This window comes from Corvus kubaryi, unplaced genomic scaffold (genome assembly GCF_017639235.1).
Source record: "Corvus kubaryi isolate FWS band 111438036 unplaced genomic scaffold, C.kubaryi_AGA036_p1.0 37334, whole genome shotgun sequence".
NCBI lineage: Eukaryota > Metazoa > Chordata > Aves > Passeriformes > Corvidae > Corvus > Corvus kubaryi.
The window spans coordinates 2,729,553-2,751,484 of record NW_024581108.1 but is presented as its reverse complement, the minus strand read 5'-3'; the positions used below and the strand labels follow the sequence as shown (position 1 = coordinate 2,751,484).

General features: G+C 38.7%; 1 protein-coding gene across 1 annotated transcript in view; it reads right to left on the bottom strand.

Moving 5' to 3' along the window:
• The window catches only part of CDC73 (cell division cycle 73), a 101,689-nt gene that overhangs the window by 69,280 nt on the left and 10,477 nt on the right, over window positions 1-21,932 (bottom strand). Inside the window, exons 8-10 of the mRNA XM_042029884.1 lie at window positions 11,935-12,033; window positions 10,604-10,682; window positions 344-408 (exon numbers count right to left, since the gene is read on the bottom strand). Of these exons, the coding sequence (XP_041885818.1) occupies window positions 344-408; window positions 10,604-10,682; window positions 11,935-12,033 (243 nt within the window). The remainder of the gene's footprint in view (window positions 1-343; window positions 409-10,603; window positions 10,683-11,934; window positions 12,034-21,932) is intronic.

Sequence of the window (21,932 nt, the reverse complement as noted above, 5' to 3'; positions counted from 1 at the left end):
TTATGATTATGAAAGATGTCCTTTCCAGACACACCTAAGGTTAGCAAAAACCTGGGTATGCTAAGCATAGCAGAAAAAGGCTGCACCTCAAGAAGCCTTCCCAGCACACCTTTCTACTGCAGACCAACAAATCCCAGGGCTGCAGACCTCTCAAACGTGCAGATCAAACAAAACACGGTTTGTCTTTTCATAGAGAACACTTTCATCAATTCTGTTACTCAGCCTAAGTGACCTTCCAGAGCCTAGGACAAGAGGACAAGATCTCTGTCTCTAAACATATATTTTATATACAGGTACACGATCATGTCTGTAAAACATATTTAAGCAAAGACTTCCCACTCACCGTCACAGACTTCAGAGTCATCCCGTGGTAGGTGCCCATGGTGTCAATCTTGAAGCCTTCCGTTTCTGCAAAGAAGAAAAGCCTTCTGTAAATCCTTGTGAATACAGCAGTGTCATGTCTAAATGGACAACACTGCAGATCTCTCTGCAGTTGTTTTGTCAAAGAACACATCCTGCTGGTGGTGGTTTAGGTTCTGTTCCCAGTACAAAACCTGGGTAGTCCCTAGGAAATCTGCTTTCTTTAGACAGAGGTCAGTTTGATATTTCTGCTTCCTGTAACCAGAGTAAGCTTTTGCTGCTGCATGGAATTAATTGAAAGCACTTCAGAGAAAGGCTATAAACTTAAATCTTTGTGAGAATATGTCACAACTTGCATGCAATCTCAGAAATTCTCCTCACTACAAGATTAAGCCACTCATATTCCCAGAACACATTAAAATGCAACATATTCAACTTGTATTAATGGAAAAATACACTTAAGAAACCAATTTACATGCCAACTCTAAAAGTGTGGCCTTTGTACTTAATAAATTCACTTCTGGAGTGCTGAAGAGCAACAATGTCATTGTCATATGATACAGAAGACAGGATCTGCAAAAATACACAATACCAGACTAAAGGTTATAAAAAGGGGGGTTCTTGGGGTGGGTTTTTTAATTCGTTTTAATTAGATTGAATTTATGCTAAGTGTCAGAAGCCTGCAACTGCCCAATGACTAAACCTGCTGTCAGTAGCCTGTTTGCTTTTCAATACTCCTTCTCTGTCCCCCTATTCTCAGGGCTTTAAGATCAAAGTAAGCTCCTGATAAATGCCACCAGGACTCACAAGAAAACCTTTTTTCCTTTTGTAAATTCCCTAGGCTCAGCATCTACCATCAACTGATCCCATCACCCAACAATACAAACAATTCTTACCTAAAATAGCATGGTCATCACCAATCAAACCATGACAAACAAGCATTTATCCACATTAAAGCAACTTTTGGACTATTTCAACTAGAGTTGGGTAAAAGGAACTGATACTGTGCAGATAAAGCTACTTGGAACTGGTATGATTTTGTCATTTATTACACCCCATTCATACAATGCATCAGCATAAAAACATGATAGATGAAGAAATAAGGCAGAACCAAAGCATGGCTCCTACCTGAGCCTAAAAAAGTACAAGAAAAATATTGAATTTTCAAAACTGTTAGAGCTTTTTGCTCTCATCATGAGTAAATTAACTTAAATCGAAACCCAGACAACCTTGAAAGCAATGCACATGCTCTGGGAAACTTCTGTGGCTGCTCATCCTTTCTGCTTTAGATGAGGAAGATCATCAGACACTCGAAGGAACCAAGGCAGAAAAGTTTTCCAGATTTAAGAACTCTCCAATGCCTATAAAAAGATACTCCAGAGCTGGAAACTGACCATACTCCTCTCACCAGAGAGACAGCTATCTACTTTCTGAACAGTTCGGGGTTTCACCTTCTCTCCCTCACTCCCTCAGTTATGCCACCAGACCTGGCACCCACTACCAGTCTACAAGTACTACAAGTCTACAAGACTACAAGTCACGATGCCCAATGTCACTGACCATGTTTTGTTTCAGTCACCTCAGTTCCAGCTCTTCTTCAGCTTTACTTCTCAAGGCCACGCCTCCCCTTCTGCCAGATTTAACATTTCTGAACTACAGATATGATTCTGAGAAAGTAAAATGCAGGTACAGACACACATGAATACAGTCTTTCCTACTAGGGAAAAAAAAAAAAAAAAGACAGCAGCCTAGCCTCCCTATATAAATTGATACTGCCTCCGTATATAACTTGATACTGCCTTCCCACCTTTCCCCTCAACCCCAGGCTGTAACTATGCCCTGAGTCTTAGCTCAGAGATCACACCACTGAACTTGAGCTGAACATGGTCAGATATGACTGCAAGAACACTTTGCTCTGTGACTATATAGGTCACTGCTGCTGGGCAGGGAGCATATTAATATTTCAGGTGCTGCCTGGAGCCTTGTAGAATACTTGGTAGAACTCCCCTAAGTTGAAGAGATGCTTTTGCTGACTTGGAGTGACATAAATCAGAGGTGTCTAATCTAGGCTGACAGTCGTTTGTGAATTTCAGGACATCACCACCAGAAGAACCTTTATCCTTGCCAGACTGACCTGTTGTGGGTTCCTCATGCCGGTGACACAGAGCATTTCCAACTACTTTGGTCAGATGTTCTTTCCAAAGAGTACAGATACCCCATAGCAAGAGCACCACAGCACCATCCTCTGTTGTGCCTGGCCTGCTGTGGCTTCTTTCTCTCAGCACAAATCCTGACTCTGTAATTAGTTCTCCGTGTTTTCTCCCTGTCTCCACCAGCATTGCAAAGGGAATAAAGGCCCACAGAGCCAGCAGCACACTTAGAAAGTAAATCAAAGGGGAGAGAGGCACCTGGCAGGGAACAGATCTCTGCTCAACTGCCACTGGTTTCATCTTTTGCAAAAGTTGTCCCAAGTCTCTCATAAAATCTGTCCTGGCTCATTTAATGAGCCACAAACCATAGATCTGGTTCTCAGCAGCTTCCTGCTCCCAGCCTTGTCCTGACCCCTCTTTCTAGCAGGAGAAGTAAATAACTTGGATGAAGAGCCACTTGTTGCCTCCAGCAAACTCCAGTTTCCTGCCTGATGAATGTTCCCAGCAGCTACACAGGGCCCCCAGTGCTATTTGGCTGCTTCTCAGGTAGCAAATAAAACAGTTCTGATAATTAGCAAATAATAGCATAGCAGCTTTCTGTACTAATGCAAATATAAGACATGTTAAATGGTCAGTGTAGGTACCCACTTACATTGCTGCAAACAGTTACTGCAGCCACTACGAGAGCTACTGCAGGGCCCATGCTCTGCTGGCTGCAGTAGGGTGGGGTCAGTAGAGGAAACCACCTCCCAAACCGCCACCAGATCTCCAATTTCCTGCCTCAAACTCTCAAGCAACTGGTGAATTAGAGTTAAGCATCTCCAGCTTCCAGAGGGCCACAGCAAACCTCCCTGAAGCAGTAACCACACGGACACTTTTCTCAGAACACAGCTTTGTTGATCCGATCTGATCCTCTCACACGCACCATGTGATATTGTACCTATCAGTCAATCACTTCTCCTACAGAAATAAACACTGCTAAAGCAAGAACCCTGCCCCTTGCATGTCTGTACCCTTTTTGTAAGGTCTCAACAGTTTGTACACTTGGGCACATCCAGCAGCACCCTCAGCTCCACTCACTGTGCACAGCCCGTGCAAAGCAGGAAACAAATGCTTCCAGGTCAGGGACTCCACAGTTCCAGCTTCATTCCCACTTCAAAAATTGCTGAGGATGTCAGCCAGGTTAATGCTGTAAAAAATATTCAAGGAGCAGGCTAGAAAGCAGAGGCACTTCTTCCAGATTATTCTCCAAGGCCAGGGGCTGACCCTGATGCAGCTGCTCCAAAGCAGACCTGGGATACAAGAGGAACCATGGGCCTGGGATACAAGAGGAACCATGGGCCACAGTAAAGAGGAGCAGAACAGAGAGCGGCCCTGAGCCCCTGGCCATGGCCTCAGCACACATCAGCACAAATGCTGTGCCATACCCTCCAAGAACACAAAAGCAATGCCTCTTCTCTCCCTCCCAAAGCAGCTCCAACCTGTGCTGCTGAGTCATGCACCAGCACAGCCATGAAATGGTAATGCTTGGCCAAGAATTAGTTTATAACTCCAGCTTCAAACTCCCAGCTTCACTGGTGGTAACAGAAGCAGTTAAAATGATAAACCATCTACTAAGAAAAGGTTATTTAAGAAAAAAAAAAACCCTTATAAACAAAGGTACCACGTTGGTAAGACTCTGGACCCTTATTTTTAAACTTGGAATTAGGTACAGAAAGCTATTAAAAAACTTACTTGAGGGTCTTCAATACACTGGGAATTTTCAATATAATTACTACAAAGTTATGACACACATTTCTGTTAGGCAAAGAGCAGTCCATATTAAATGTTTCAATCACAGGTCTAACACTAAGGACTAAAGAACACAAGCAAAGCTCAACAATAGTTCTGTCATGAAAAACTGTACTGCAACCTTTTGTTTACCAAATATAATCAACTTTAGAAATATATGCATTGTTAAAAACGCCAACATCAACAGATGCCTTAAAATTACATCTTGAGAGACTAAACATAATAACTAGAAGTGAATAAACAACTCTGATGCTTCAAAAACATAATTTATCACCAGGGTTTTTTTCTTCTCCAGTCACTGCATGTATTATGGTCACAGTTTCACAGTTCCATGACCCAAAGACTGGTAAAAGAACCATAAACATTTCCAGTGTGGTTCATCACTAGTTACCTTTCTAGCATCACCATGCATCAATCTTGAGTGCCTTTTCTTATTTAAAATAATTCAACATGGAAATGAAAATATGCACCCTAGTGCATCAGCTTTTTGGACTGATTATATTCTCCATCAGCATTTGGGTGCGTGTTCCATTTCCTCACATACAAGTATTAATGCTCAGAGTGCCTTCCATTTGCTTAAAGCCACTGTTCACATCCATCTAGGTCACTCAGCACTTTGATTCTGCACCTGCTGCAGCTCAAGTCATCCAATCCGACTACAAACTTGAGCTCTGAGACATTACCAAAAGAATAAAAGCTTGAAAAAGACTCAAATTAACCTGAATTTCTGGAAGGAAGTCAAGGGAAATAAAAACAGAACAAAGCAGCATGTCTCAAACACTGAAGAGCTCAAGTTAAAGACTTGGTTTGAATTGTGGATGAATAAGACTGAATAACCACTTCTTTTTTCAGCTGTACACTCTTCAAGCCCCAGATAGCAACACTCTGCAGACTGCCTGGAAATGATTCACTACCCCACTTCACAGCCCCAGTAATTTAATCCCTGACACCAAATTTCACTCTGAATGAGAGCTTACTGAGCACTCATTTACAGTACTGTACCCTAACAAGAAAAAGTTTCTCACCTAAATTTCCAAGCAACACTAATTACTTTACGAATTCTCTGTACAGTTCATGTATAACAGCTCTGTAATAATCTTACCAGTAATTAACACCAACATATTAAGTTTCTCACAGTTAAAAGCAATTACAGTATGAATCCATGTGTGTTTTCCAGCACAGAAGTGAATGTACAGTGCTGAAAGTTTTTAAACTACTTGGTCACTCCAAGCCAGAAAATACAGATAGACCACATTCTTTTTCCAAATGTGCATCTCTTCCACATATTCTCTGCTAGGGAAAAAAAAGCAGTATCCTATAAACCTTAAAAGTGAATGCAATAAATAAAAGTCTAACAGGTCAAACTAAGTCTGACCAGTAAAACTTCAGAACCTTCTATCTCCTGCTACCAGCTCTACTCTCCCTGCGTAAAAGGATATCACACAATTTAAAACAAAAGAACTTATAATGAGAAATGCTTTATAAAGAAACTTTTCTAATAATGTATGGGAGAGAGAAACAAAATGTTATGGTCCAGAGTCAACTCAAATATAATAACTTCACAGTCCCCAGTTCCCTGGGCTTAGCACTTAGGACTGACTGAAAGCCAGACAAACTTCTGGAAAATGGCAGCTATGTCTGAAAATCCAATGAAGTTATAAATAAAACATGAAATGTCAATAGCAGAAAGTCAACAGCAAACTTTCCTGAAGGAAACACTTGAACACAGTCAGCAATATTCTTTTCACCATTATGGGCTGAAATCACACAGCAAGACTCCCTGATTTACACTAAATAGGACTGAATATTGGTGGAGGTTTGGGGGAGGGGTTGTTCTATTTTGGGGGAAGTAGTAACAATTGGCTTCTACTATGCTGAAACTTTGAGAACAACAGGAATGCTCCTGGAATAAGCCTTAAAGACCTAACCTTGGAACAGCACAGGGAAACTTGACTTTGCCATCCATACTGAGGGATGCACTCAGTGGGTCACAAAAATGTTGTATCTTCGAGACGACCATCCCAGCACTACTGCACACTTTGAAATTACAGAACAAGCAAGCACAGGAAAAGGATCATCTCAGGTAAAGCCACCCAAGAAAATGGGGGAAAAACAAAGTATAGCATCCAAAATATATGTATCAATAACGTGTATTTAAATATCAAACATTAAGGCACGCAGGAGAGGACACAAAGTAAGCTCCTAAGCATCAAACGACATTTGAGCACACGATTTTTAAATCCTGAAAAAGATTTTAAAATTATGTTGCTCAAGAAGGTAGGACAGACTGCAGTTTGAAAAAATATCCCCAATTGTAAAGATGCACATTAATAAAGTGTAAAAAAACCACTCGAGGGAGTAATACGAAGGAAAGGAATTTACCAAGGTAAAAGCAGAGAAAGTTTAGCACAGGATGGAGCTCTGTGTTGCTGAAGAGAAGATACCATCACTAACTGCCAGCATGAAAGAAACCAAAGCAACAAGAAGGAAACAGCACCCAAGTAAAGTGTTTGCAAGGAGTTCACCTCCTCACCTCAAAAACATTTGAGCAGTTGGGCAGGATGGGTGCACTGCCCAGCAACGCGTTCTTCCACTTCCCATGTGGAAATATCCAGGATGTGCAATTCCTACTGCAAACAACATTCTAACGCATCACAGAACTTGAAGAATGTCAAAGGAAAGGTTTCTCTGTCCTGCCTGACCAAAGCTGCAGGACCAAGACCCCCGCTGGACAAAAGGTGAGCAAGCACTGCCCCTGGGCTGCTGAGCAGTTCTACTGACTGCACGTGGAAATCATTGTTTGCTCTTCAAGAACAGCACAATTACCACCCCCTCACACTGACTATTAAACCACTCTAGTAGCAAAGCCTGTCCCATCTGGCATGAAAATTTTAAGTCAGTCAACCAGAGAGGCATCCTGATACACTGCATCAGAAATAATGATCCATCACAAGAAGCAGAGAAATTTGGCTGCAACTCAACAGTTTACTTAATGCATGTTAAAATTCCTAAATTTACCCTCTTAGCTCGACAAACTTCGAATTTCTTATGCTAAGGACAAGACAGCTAATGGAAAAATTGTGTATTAAAGCACACAAATATTCAAAGAAAAACCGTTCACCTGTTTGCTGCCTAAACTTTAAATACTGTAGTATCATACAAAACTGAATATAGGCAATATGCCACAATCCTGCTGCAACTAGAAGAGGACTACTGTGAACCCTTCTTAGGATTTCAGTACCTCTGAGGAAAGAGCAAACAGGTGAGACACAAAGAAAAAAGCCTAGACACATTGTCTTTTGGCTTTGTTTCAACCTTTAGCCAAAGCCTGCACTGTGCCCATTGCTACAAGCCATCCTGCCTTCCACAATTTGTAGCCAACCACAGGCAGTCACAGAGGGCAAGGTGTGGAAACCCTTCAGAACAGAAGAAATCTGTAGGATTCAACTTCATCTTAGGTGTTATCCATCATTACTAATAAAGGTGGATACAGTGGCATAAAGACTGCAAGTTATTACCCTTTGATTATTTTTTTTTCTTTTTATTATCTTTCTTTTCCTTCAGACTTCTTTCCCAAAAGTCCCAATACTGCAACCTTTCCAAAAACATGTGTAATTCCAAGTTCTTACCAGACTTATTGTAAAAAAACAGAATTTAATGAACAAAAAATGCCTTATTTTATTTTTATTGATGATTATTTCTGCTTGTAATCTCACTTCTACACTGAATATTTGGAAGCCACAGCTTCATTTTGAGGGCAACTAAATAAAAAATTCCATAAGGAATGAGGTCATTTGTGACAGAGCTGCAAGTGATGTGCATCATTCAGTTTTAAGCAAATGACATTACCAGTGCATTAATGCCTAATTATGACAGGAAAACCACCTGCACTGGGAGTTCCAGTTACACTACAATTTAATAGTTTTACAACAGAATACCCTAGAAGTAAATGAGATCTTTGCTATTTGCTGAAGTTAATTTGAAGCTGAAGAAGATCTCAAATACCTCTAGGTCCCCTCCTAAGAAATCCAGGTGTTAATTACTAATTCTATGTAACTTCCATAAGTGATGTACCAATACCTTTCATAAGTCAACCTCACATTTAAAATACCTTCTTTCCAACACCTTGTTTTTATTTCCAATGCTAGCCTACACTTAGCTAACTTGGTATTACACCACTGCTATTCTTAACCTATGTATTTCTTTAAATATACCTAGAAACCTGAAATACAAAATTAACTTTGTGTGACTAAACCAACTATAACCAGAAAGTTAAGGCAGATAAACACACTCTAGAATGGAGTGTGACAGTGAGTTAGGCAGGTAGAATATCACCACATCACAAAGGAGCCTTTCAACTGGAACAAGAGCTGCAGTCCAGTCAATCACATTTCAGCACCAAGAGAAGCCTCAACACCACATTCTCAGAATCACACAACATTGAAATGGATTTCTCACCACTGCTAATTACAGACAATCTTTTTTTCTCTGCCAGTCATCTGATCTCATCTCCTCTTTCTGCTCAGAAGTGTCTACATTAAGCTCGCACTGATGAGCTGCTCCACAAACTCTTCTGGGTTCTTCATTCCTGCCATGCAAAACCTGTTATTTCCTGTTCCCTCCTGAACCACACACATGTGGTATAAGCAAGAAATCCACCCACCTGTTCAGGACAGATGCTGCCTGCAGGGTTCCTGACCAGAACCATGTCATTTGGCAGCTAGGAGGACTCAGACCATCACTGTACCTGAGCTTCTTGTTGTAAAAGAGCCCACAATGAATTACAGGCTGTGGTACATTTGAACTCTTACACTTGCCTATTAATTCCTTGCTCTGCTTTTTATCATTTCACACTGTCCAGTTTAGATATTTACTACTTTTAAATCTTAACAGGAAATGGTATTAAAAGGGAAACTGCTTGGCAAATAAATGAGTTTTGAAGGTTTAAGATATTAACAGAAGGACACTGAGTAAGGACTAGTAAAAATATTCATGGAAGGAGTGGTTTAGCTCTATATTTTGTGTTCCTTTCTTTCCCAAATTCCCTTGGCTTTTCTTGCAACAATTAATTCTTCATGGAAGCTACTTTGGATTATTTTTCATTGCTGAAAAAGCTACCAAACATCCTGCTTTGGCTTTTTTCTCCATCCCACCATGCAACTCACAATGAGCAATAGTAAATAAAACCACTGCACTGAAATATAAGCGTATTGAGGCCAACAGGGAATAGACTTCAAGAGGATATAATACAATATCTGACCCAATTTCCCATAGGAAGTTTCATACACAAACAAACATCCCCATAAAGGATATATTCACATGTAAATGCAGCTTTACAAAACTTTCTTTTTATTTAAATCATTTCAGAGATGAGTTGGCTATGATTTTCCTGAACAAAAAATGGTAATAACTTGGAGGAAGCCAAATACTCTAAAAAAATGCAAGCTGAATTGTTCACTTTGAGTTTAAAATGGCATTTAGCAGCATGTAAGTCCTTGCAGCCAGAATAGAAAGCCCTTAAAAACATATATGGGAAGTTTTATTAAAGAGGAAAATGACTATTTGAGAACCAGGAGAGGCAATTCAGAAGCGTAACAAAATTCGCATGACCTTCTGCAAGAAGCACAAAACCATCCAAGCACAACAAACACAAGATTGCAAAATAAAACCACAGAAAGACATGAAAGTGAAGTAACTGAACTTGTGCTAAAAACAAGATAAAAAAAGCAACGGGGACAGGAGAAAAATTGCATTAGGAAGACAAATCATCATTCAAGTTCAATGTTCACCATGTTTTAAAACTGGTGAGAATTCTTCAATATTGTAGATTGTTTCCATCTCCTCTCCAGGAGGGTGCTTGTGTTTTGCACTGCAGTTCCCAGTTTGTTTTTTAATTTAAATACACACAACTAGATAATATTTACTTGGAATTACTGGAGGCAACTTTTAGGGTAACAGTGACTGAGGATAGGGAATCTATTTCATGTTACACACCTGACAGTCATCCTTGCACTTGTGCTTTTTTATTAATTGCATACTATCTTCCCCATACAAATCTTTTTCTCCCCAAGGAAGTTCTGGTTTTAAGCTTTCAGTTTGCTTCCCAAGAGGTAGAAATAATTTCTAAGAAATAATACTTTTGGATTTTATTACTTGGAAAGTTACCTTTAGGCATAGTTACAGCTCTTTGTTGTCTTTTCATAGGTTTGTAAAATAATAGCAGAGAAAATGCCCTAGTATGACTTGTCAGTTTTGGTTCTCAATTTTTTTTTCTTTTGAAAAAAGCATAGCAATCAACTTACCCTCTTTGCCTTTAAATCTTTCCTGATCGTATCTGTTGTAGGCAGCTGGAATAGGTTGCTTATTTCGTAAAGTTGGATCCTAAAACAGGTTAAATAACATTTGTAAAACATACTAAAAATGTATTGGATGGTTTTTGAATTTCATGAAGAGTTACTCAGAACTACTCAAGAGGATAAAACCAATTCATTTTTGTATGAGTTTGAATGCATTTGAAAACTTCTGATGTTTCCATTCAACATCCACTTACAATCTTACAGACACAGAGTTTAGTACTGAATGCAAAGTGAACAACCTGAGGCAAAACTAAAATAAGAGGAACAAACTACATTACTAAAATCTCTATGTGTAGTGAAATCACTGACTTTTTGTTATACTTAAAGAATTAGCGAGGAAAAGAGTATCAACTGACAATTCATGATTAAGGCTTCAGCCACACAAAATTTCCCTTGTCAGCCTGATTAAGACAAAATTTTGCTAAATAAAATAAATAAAAACAAATTTTGAGTAAAAAAAGCATTCTGGGAAAAAACTTTTTAAAAAGCACCAATCTAGAGGCACATTCAATACCAATTCAGTCATTTTTGTGGATGGCTTAGTTATGTATTCACAACTACTCTGAGTGGGACATTTGAATAATGCCATGCACAATTTAAGAAATTCAACACAAAGCAAATATTTACATGTTGGAATTCATCTTGCTATTTAAATTTAGTTCTTTGTTAAATGCAGTAGCAGCAAAAACAAAACCAAGTATGATTAAACAGCTTTTAGAGCAGACTACCACCATGTTCAAAGATACATTAGGTTTAATAGAACACAATAGTAAACACCACAACTCTAAACAAATCCTGTCTAATACCTAGATAGCATTGAACAATACAGCTCTAAGTCTGTCCTGATTTATTACAAGCAAAAGAAAGCTGGTTCGAGCTGTTCTCACTCGTGAGTCATGCTCCAGATTCTTAAACATTTGCTACCGTATCTGTCAGAAAAGCAGCAAAACATTTCATCTGAAATGGCAGCACTCTCATCGAATACATTTTTTGCAAATAGATGCAGCACATGGCTAGTGCTTGATAGATGCAGAAGCTGGCACTAGCAGATTAATCTCTCGGTAACAAGAGCATATTGAACAAATTAAACTAATATATTCAACTCTTTAAATACCAATAAATGCAACTTAAGTCAAAGAATAGCTGTGAAGTTATGCTTGAAAAACATGCATTTTTTGGAAACAAACCAAAACCAACTGTGTATGTAATACTGAGAAGACACTGTGCTCTCACTTTTGGTGTCCCAGCCCTCATGTTCAGCCAAGCACTGCTCTTACCGTTGGTGCTGTGTTTGGTGCAGGTCTTTGCTCAGGTGCTCGGCCTTCTTCTCTGGCTTTAACTGATTGAAGAATTGCAAAAATATTCTTGGCAAAGTTCTGAAAAAGACATTAGATATCTGTGAACCTTGATGACCGTGTGCATCTCACATAACAACCACCCAGGTGGAAGACACCGTTTGGTGAACTTAAATTTCACCGAAAACCAACACTGGTGCACCAATGTTCTAAATAAATTATTTCTGACCCCTTTTCAGTGACAGGATCCAAACATTAACAGGGTTTTAAGGCATCATTGTTACCCCTTATTCTTTAAGGCCCACACCTGCTAAATCTAACTGGCTTCATTACACCACATGGTAAACCAAATTCTTCTCAAAGCACTTGTAATCTATAAACTGCAAAGTGTACACAATGTCTGTCACTGATGTCAATTTTCAGTAATGGTTCATCAGTAAAAGAAATCTTTTATCAATTAAGGAAGACAGCTTTTTTTTTTTTAACTGGTTCAGAATAATATAAAGTATTCACAAAATGCTTACACTGTCCAGAGTATTGTATACTAACACTGAAGTTAACACCACTGGCATCATGAAACAAACACATGAATTACAAAACAAAGACTTCTGGAGTCAATTTTGTAGAAATCACTTAGAGAGAGTTGTACTGCAAAGCTTCCCTAATTCTGCTCACTTGACCTCAGTGAGCACCTTGTCAAGCTGGCAAGGCAGGAACTGGAAGACCACCAGAAACCACTTACAAAGGCAAAGCCATCCCTTGAGCAAACAGGTTCTTTTGACACAGTCTGAAAGAACTCACACAAAACTGTATTTTAAGTTCTTTTCAGTCAGAAAAATCCCAGGGAAAAAACCTTTCAAGAGCTGCAAGCCATACACATATCAATTATATGAGGATACCCAAAGTCTAAACTACAGGCCTTCACTGCAAATTCAGATTGCTCCCAAACTGTGGCCTGGGCAGCATATCTATCAGTCACAATTCTTGTCATTGCTGTGCTTATTCACACACTGTCTCTAGGAAACAAGGCTACTCCATCTTCTGAAACTCACAAGAAGGAACTAATTAACAACAGGAGTAACGTTATAAGAGTGACACAGTCCACACAGAAGCCACAGCTCCCAGTCACAAGGATGTTACAACCAACTCTCACATCTGTATTGTACTCATAAAACCTACAGTTAACATAGTCTTCAAGTGAGTTTGAACTTCAAATTGTGAATTTTTCAAAGGCCTTTAAACATATGGGACTTTAATAGCCTTAAATTGCACATCCTGGACCAAACTCAGGTAAAAAAAACCCACAGGATTCTTTCTCCCATCTGCTGAAAACAAGCCACTAATAAGCATGGAATTAGAAGTGTTCTTGCTGATGTCTTTTTTCCACAGCATGAAAATGCAAGTCCCCCAAGGCCGCAACCAATGTCTGTTTGGAACAGGAGAGAACCAGCAGTGTTTTAACAAGCACTCAAACTAACATCATCTTCTTGCTGCTCACTGGCTTGGTCAGGGATGTGGGATTATACTACTGTGACAGAAAAATGATTGAGCAGGAAGTCCACTGCAGGTACCAGCTGATTTGTAAAGCCCTGCAGAATTGCAGACAGCTAGGTTTTCATTGTTCATCCCTTCAGAGATCAGAATATGAATATCCCTTAGCTTCTGCCCTAGATTTAGTTAAACTTAATAATCAAGTGCAACATTTTTACTACCAAAAACTTCTCATCTGGGGGACAGAGCAGAAGAGAAGAGGGAAAAAAACCCCAAACATCAAAATATTTGTTTCTCTGCACAGATGCTCTATCCCTTGCCGACACAGTGACTAACATACACTAAGTCAAGTTACTATTGCTAGTGGTAATTTAATGCCGGGATGTTTGTGGAGAAATCTCAGGGCCAGTCAGATCAGACTGCTCTGATGAGGAAAGCTTAATGAAGTCACATCGCTAACTAAATTCCTTTTGTAATAAAAATGCTTCCATCTCAATATATCACAGTTTATGCTAAAAAAATCACAGTCTTTAATTTCTGTAGCTCACCGTAACCCTAATGTTCACTAACAAAGACTTCTAGTCACGACAGCAGCTTTATCATGCTAGCAAAAATAAATAAATATTTCTTCTAATAGTGATCATCAAGGATAAACATTGGTTTCAGCTTCATAGAAAACAATTCTAGAGGAAAAAAGTTGAAGAAAAGTACACTTCATCTCAATCATCAGACAAAAATAAAACCTTAAATCTAACATGTAAAACTAGAAGCATATGCACTGTTACACAATATGGCTTACAGTGCTTCAAAACTTTCCTATAGCTAAGTTGTAACCAAGTTTTAATATACATTCTGGTGTTTCACTACCGAGAGAGAGGAGCCTAAGAAAAACCATATAAACTCAAATAAAATCTTACTGGAACCAACAATAAGGATTTGTTGGACATACATGCTTCCCAGGAAAACCAAGAGCTGCAGAATGCTGTAAACATTGTCCAAACTTAGAGCAGGGCTGGAGAAGGAAGAATTGAGCCCCAACTACATTTCTTTACATATTTGCTTGATGTGCTCAGACATACTGCTAAATCCTTTACAGCCACTGACAGACTGAAAGGCATGATGCTTTCCAAAAAGGCAATATTCCCATAACACATTTTCAGTAATTCCTATATATGGCATGACATGAAAAATGCAAACAGTATTCAGATGGCCTCATGAAAGTACAGCAGAAATTAAAACATTGCTCATAAGGAACATGAAGTGATAAACTGTATATTTAAAAGAAAATATTTTGCACATCTAAATTTAAAGCACATATTTAAATCTGGAATTCAAATCAAAAAGTAAAAAATCATTTAAGGCATCACTCTCCTATGCCTCAGAATATGTATCTTCAATTTGCAAACTGTTCACCAACTTTGAAGCTGATTTTCTGTCCTCCCTGCTCTTGTAATTCACAACTGCAGACACTCATGGTGCCCCTCAAACTGTTCTCTGCACACTTTGGAGCTGGACAAGCCATGCTGGGGCACACAACAAGCACACTGCCACACAGGAGATTGTTTAAACTACCACATGAATAAAAAGGTGTTTGTGACCCTGCTTTCAGGACAATGGTAGTTTAAGAAATTCACATTACAGTATGAGAATATATATTGCTAAACAACTGAAAGCAGAGCACATGATGACTTTGTCAAGCTTCAGATTAGGGAGCCTATAAAAAACTGTTGATAAAATTGAACTTGTTACTAACTGTTGCGGGAAAAAAAAAAATAAAAATCAGACACTCCTTTCACTAGAAGTTACTCTGGGAATTTCTTTATGTTCCACTCAAAAAGTTAACTGTGTATTACTAAAGCTGAACTGAAAACATAGCTATGAGTATATGTGCTCCCTGTATAGCTGTGGCCTATGCTCCCTGTACAGCTCCCTGTATATTCGTGGACTTTGTTTTCAGAAAAAAGTCCAATTCTCCCTTGTTCCATGTTACCTTCACTAAATTTTTATAGCAAGAATATTCTATGAAAGACAACTGAAACTTTTAATCAGAAATGTTAATTCAGGAGTGTGAAAGAAGAGCCACACTGTAACAGCCTGAAGATACAGCACAGCATAAAATATCAAAAATCTCCTTGATACATAATCCTAGTTTATTTCTCCTATGAATGCAGCATGTGGAAATACATAATTTTTTAATAGTTATGTTAGAGTAGTGTTTAAGGGATTACTTTATAGCTGACCTAAATATTCTTTCAGGAAACATAATGCTTTATTCTACATATTTTTTGTCGAATGCAAGGTACATATAGAAAAAATAAGATTTATTATTGCTCAGTATAAATACACTTTTTAAAATCTGGCCCATCTTTCTTTTAAATGCTACATTCAAAATGTTTGCAGTAGTAATAATGCAGCAATAAAAGAGCCTGCCCAGTTTTACTAAGGAAGTCAGTCCTGGGTGGAGTTTGAGCACTCAAGCTGTACCATGACATTTGTGCACAGCCACTCCAAACCCACCCTCCTGCTCCATCTGAAGGACTAATGAGGACACCAATTGCTATTAGCCTGGCACACCTTTCCTTTTTCAATTTGTTCTTGAAGTCCCCACGGCTGTGAATTTCACGAACGTGGGACAATTCTGCCACCTAGAGCCCACGCATAAAGTTGCTTTTACAATCAATTTCTTTTAAAATATCCACAATTTTACTCTCAAAACTCTTAGTTGTCTAAAGTGATTAAAGTACTGTTAGTCTTGCTTCAAAATTGTTTTACCAGCTAAATTAAATTACTGAAACTCTAATTATAACTGTATTATTAACCCACTCACAGGTGACTTCACTAGTAACAATGGTCAAGAGGCATCAGAACAAAAATACGAGAACTGAAAGTAATTGAAAACATGATTTCTCACAACATTTACTTCAAATACAGTAGTTACTGTGAAAAGGATCAAACCTATAAAGAAAATACATTAATTTTAAAAATAAAATATGCAAGTACTAACTGCAGTAGTAATATTTTTCAGGCGGTAACACAAAACTAAAAATCATGACCACCACAAAGATCAGGTTCATATGGGGAAAAAAAAAGTTCTGCTCTTTAATACTTATGTACAAGAATACAGAAGACCACAAAATAACAACATTCTGGAATAGTTCAGCTGCTGTATTAGATTAATTTGCAATTGTGGGTTACATCCAAGGTAAATGCCACACAGCAGGAAAATGCCAATCCCCCTAGCTAGGTCATCTATAAACTCCAATCATCCTACTCAGTTCTGGTCTTCTCTCACCATGCACACAAAAATACCCAGAAGCTGGGGATGGCACAGTGGGGCAATACAAATCAAGATTATGAAATTTAATACATAAAACTCACAGTCAAGATCTATGAAACTGAATTGGAGCTTGAGGTCTATTCTCTTCTGTATTAACATCTTGTGTCATGGGTAACATTGGACATCAAGTAACTTTTTCCCAAAGAAAAGTACGGATAGCTAGTACATGCAGCAGGGCGGCAATAACTAAGGATGTAAAAGCTAAAAACCTATGAAGGCTTAAAAAAGAAAGTTGTTTACTTAATCAAATCACTTGTTATACAATATAAGATTTCCATGCTTTCAAAACAAAACTTAAGCAGATGTGCTGGACAGCCTAGTCTAAGTCTTTCAGATAAGAACAGATATATAAATATAAGGATTAAGGCAGGAAAATATTTTATTTGAGTCAGGCTTACTTCCTACCTTATTAGAAAGAAAAAAGAACAATTTTTATATTAAAAAAGTGCTGTAATTTAGAATATTTTCTTAAAAAATTTGTATATATTAAGCAGGGAAAGCAGGAAAAAAACCCCAGATTGCAAGAGAATCAAATTCACCAGTCTGCAGCAATGAAGCAACAGCAAGAAAAAAACCAGACCATTGCTTCAACATTTCAACCTTTACCTTGTAAGTAATATACACTGAAAGGAACAAGGTTACACTGACAAAAAGATACAATTTCAGGATGTAAAGGTTATGAAACTGCAGAGACCCAACTTCACCTAACAGATCCCATACCAAGTCTTAATAGTGTTTCCATTATGAACAGATACCTGCAGAAAGAACCCACAGCCCATCATTCCCATAGGTATGAACACACCTAACTCCATTAGAAACACGTTTACCTCAAATGCCACCTTCTCCTGTCCAACTTACATGGCTCTGCTTCAGTGCTTTTCCCTGGACTGTCTCCAGGCAGGCAGAAACGTTGATGCCACACAGGTCACTCTGGACTCCCAGTGCCTGGCATTGTCTTCAAAAGATTTACACAAGGCTCAAGGAGGACAAAAGTATTTACAGATATGCTAAAAGCTGAGAAATGCACCAGCACCACATGAGTGAATGTGTCTGCCTGGACAATGCACCTACATCAGGAGCATGTAGCTGCTGTTCAGCTTCTCAGCTGAAGAGATTTAGAAAGGTTATGTGGTATAACCTTTAAGACTTCCCATATGTTTGACAGGCTGGATTATGTTATTTCCTTGTACATAGGGTTAGAGGTCACTCGAGAAAAGGTAATTCTAATATACTTGCAACTGTGAGAAAATAGAACTGAAAGAGTGCTGGCTGAAATTTAAAGTTTTAGCAATAATCTGTAGCACTTTCCCATGAACTGGGCCTGCCTGAGCTGGAGTTAATTCTCTCCCAGCTGCCCTGGTTGTGCTGCACTAAGCCTTGGTAGCCAGAAAGGTGTTGATAACAGCCCAGTGTTTTGGCTGCTGCTGAGCAGTGCTGGCCCAGCAGCAAGGCTGTCTCCACATTCCCTCCTCACCAGTGGGCTGGGGCTGAGCAGGATCCTGAGAGGACAGACAGCCAGGACAGCTGACTCCAGGGATATTCCCCATCACATGACATGTGCTCAGCAGTAGAAGCTAAGAGAAATACGGAGGAGGGGCATTTCTTGTTACAATATTTATGTTCTGGAGCAACTGCTAAGTGTCCCCAAGCCCTGCTCCCCAGGAAGTGGCTAGAGATCTTCTGCTGATGGGAAGTGGAGAATACATCTTTTGTCTTCCTGTGCTTCCCCACACATCCTTTGCTTTTATTCAACTGCCTTTATCTTGACCCACACATTTTTTCCCATCTTATTTTCTCCCAGCCATCCTGCTGAGGAGGGAAGCAGCTTGGTGGGCACCTGTCATCCATCCAGCCAAGGTCAACCCACCACACTCTACAAAGAAAAGGATGAAAGATTTTTTAAAAGAACATCTGAAATGCTCAGAGCTCACTGTTCATATCAGAACACTGGTTCATTTCAAAAAGTTCCAAAGTCACAAGGCCAGTATTAGTGCATTTCCAAAATTCCAGCTTTAAGATTTCTCTACACACAAGTAGAGCACGTTCAACACAGCCCACCCAGTTACCTTGCTGCTTATCTAAGAAATAGTTCTGAGCAATCTGGGAGATTAAAACTAAATAACTAAATATAAGTCAAGTACACCAGCAGTCACAGACAAAAATACACTCTCCAAATACACCTGTGAATGATGAAACTCCTGCTTAATCTAATTTGTTCCCACAGGAAAAATTCAAGTGCCAAATCCATTTACAGTAGAGATTAAATGAGGAGGTTTTTCCTTCAGCAGAGATTGCTGTAGCCTGCTACAGAAGATTATAAAAACCAAAGGATTTTTAGGAAGGAAAGCTAGAGGAAGGATGTGAAAGGAAGGAATCAATTTCAGTATAAACACAGCATTTTTTCTAGGTGTTTCATGGTTTGTTTTACAAAACAGCCTCATATTTATCTAAAAACATGTACACAACTGAAACCTGTGCAGAGCATTGATGCAAAACTTAACACTTCTAACACTTATGATAGTAAATAGTCTATGCATGGATTCAAAACTCTTCCTGAAATTAAATTCCTTTTAACAATATATACTGTCAAAGAGTTCTAAAATTAAGTTACTATGAGAAGAAAAAAAAACCTTTATACTAAACAGATGCAATTTGGCTCTGAAAAGTGATCACATAAAAATGCCACATTATTCATAAAAATCTAGAAGACTACACTACAGACTTGGGGAAAGCCAACAAATATTTAAAACAGAAGGAGCAGGATGACTCATCTACTAGCAATTAAATCAAACACTGCATTTCCAAAAGAGGTAGAACTGCACAATAATCATACAGAAAACTATGGAAAAATAACAAAAAGTTTTAAGCAAAGCATAAAAATAAGCAAGCAGATTAATGCAAATTGTAGAAATCTTAAAACCAAAAGAGGACAGGTGAACTGAAATGTCTGATTTTAGAAACAATAGGAACCTCATGGAAATCAGTAAAAAGACATCCAGGGATTAATGCAGCATCTGATCAAAAGAGGGTAACAGAGAGGTCATGCAGACAAGGGACCTGTGTGAGGCATTACAGAAATCTTAAGGGTCAAATAAACTGGGAATGACACAACTGCAGAAGTATCTTCTACAACAGGACTATCAATGCACTCAAATTACACATTCTCATGAACAAAAAAAAACCTCACAGCTAGGAAAAAAAAAAAATCACTGTAATTTCAGCAAGGGGAGCTTTGTGACCATGAAGATGCTGGCAATAAAAGCAGCAGCTGAAAGGACAGAATGCAAATATCATGAGAACTTCTTAAAATGTTAAAAAAGAACATTACATCACTGGAGATCTAAAAAAAATCCTGGAACAATTCTTATATAAAGCAAACTTCGGAATTGGGAAGTGTGTCCAAAAGGAGAAACAGTAAATGCTTCAGAAATACAGTCAATATTATTGGCATCTATGAAGAATTTAGAGGAGCATATTGCTGGAGGAACCAGTATTTTCTTCAAACATATCAAAACCAAAGGAAGCCTATTAGTAAGCTGAAAAAGTCAAGAGATTATTTTTGTACTGTGGCCTGATCTCCCTCGTGTTTCCCTTTTGCATCTTAACCTATCTCTGCATCTTAGTTTACTACAGAGAACACTGGGAAAACTCACACACACAGGAGTGTTTGTCTGTGGAATAGAGCTTGAGAAGCATGCTCGGACTGAAGCAATTTTTGCAAAGAGACAACAAAATTTACATTTAGGAGTGCTCACTGTTTGTTACCATTCACCCAGGAGTTCCAAAGGAATTCACATATTTAAAAGGCATGCACTGCTGAAGTCAATTTTGGTTTTAAATACTCTAGGAGGATTCAAGAGATTGCAGATAAACCCATACCAAGCAGATAGTAAAAATTTACAATAAAAAGAATTATCAGGCACATCAGCAATTCAAGTATCACACAGAAGAGTCAAAACAGCATTTGCAGAGCAGTATCATGCTTCCCTGATAAAAATTCTTTAAAGGAATAGGGAAGTAGGGAAGAAATGATTTGCCTGAGACAACATATCTGGGTTTCTTCACAACTTTTGAGAAGGTCTTCACAAAGGTTCTTGAAACAGAAAAAAAAAGGAAAAAAAAAAACTAAACACAAACAACCCCCCCCCAAACACACACCAAAAAACCCTCCCAACCAACGTACAAATGAAAAACCTGAGCTGTTCTGGGATAAATCACAGCCCTCAGTATCACATGATGTTTCCCCATCTACTTACTCTCACTGCTACTTGTTGGAAAATATAAACATTAACACTCGGTGATTTCTGTCCAAGCTATCAAGAATGTTCCTGCAACCCTGCACAAACCGAAATAGAAGATTTGCTGTTACGCCCATGACATTCATCAGGCTGCTCACAGTAACTGCATGCTAGAGTCCAAGAACAAACTTCATCTCTTGTTTCTTGTCTTTCTCCCTGTGTCATGTTTTGCTTAAAATCACTACCTCATCTCACTGTTACTACAATAAAACATCATCTCTCTCCCTACTGTCTTTGCAATTTCACTTGGAAGAAAAGTAGAGACAGGAATGCCATGAATGATTCACAAAAGGAAGGAAAGCTACGCAGATTCCTTCAGTACAAACCTTTCCAATGACTAAAACATCAAAGCTTTTACCCATTTATCAGCTGCTCAGCAGCAAGGCTGCTTCAAATCTCCCAGATTCAAAAAAGCAACACTCACCCTGTAGGCGGCAAACAGGGATGTGCCACATACCCAGTAATTACCCCATAATTCATGAATTAAATTATTCTGCCACTAATGCCCTGGGACAATACTAGGAAATTGAGAGCTATGTAAAATGCTGTTAAAAATAAGACAAATGAAGACTGAGAGCTCATTTACTTCTAAACATTATTTTCCCGTGACAATACTTAAAAGAAGTAGTGAAGGCAAAGGATGCAGTTTAACAATAACCTCAGGGAAACAGACCCTTGCAATCTTTTAGAAATTGACTTAGTGCTTCCTTGAGAAATTTAGTGCCAAGTAGCTCTGCAATCAAGAAACCTTCACCATCCAAAGAGAGCAAGCTGTCAGCTGTGCTTGCAACCATGTTCAGAATGGCACGTAACCAAGTGCAGCCAAAAGTAGCATAAAGGAACAAAACCAGACA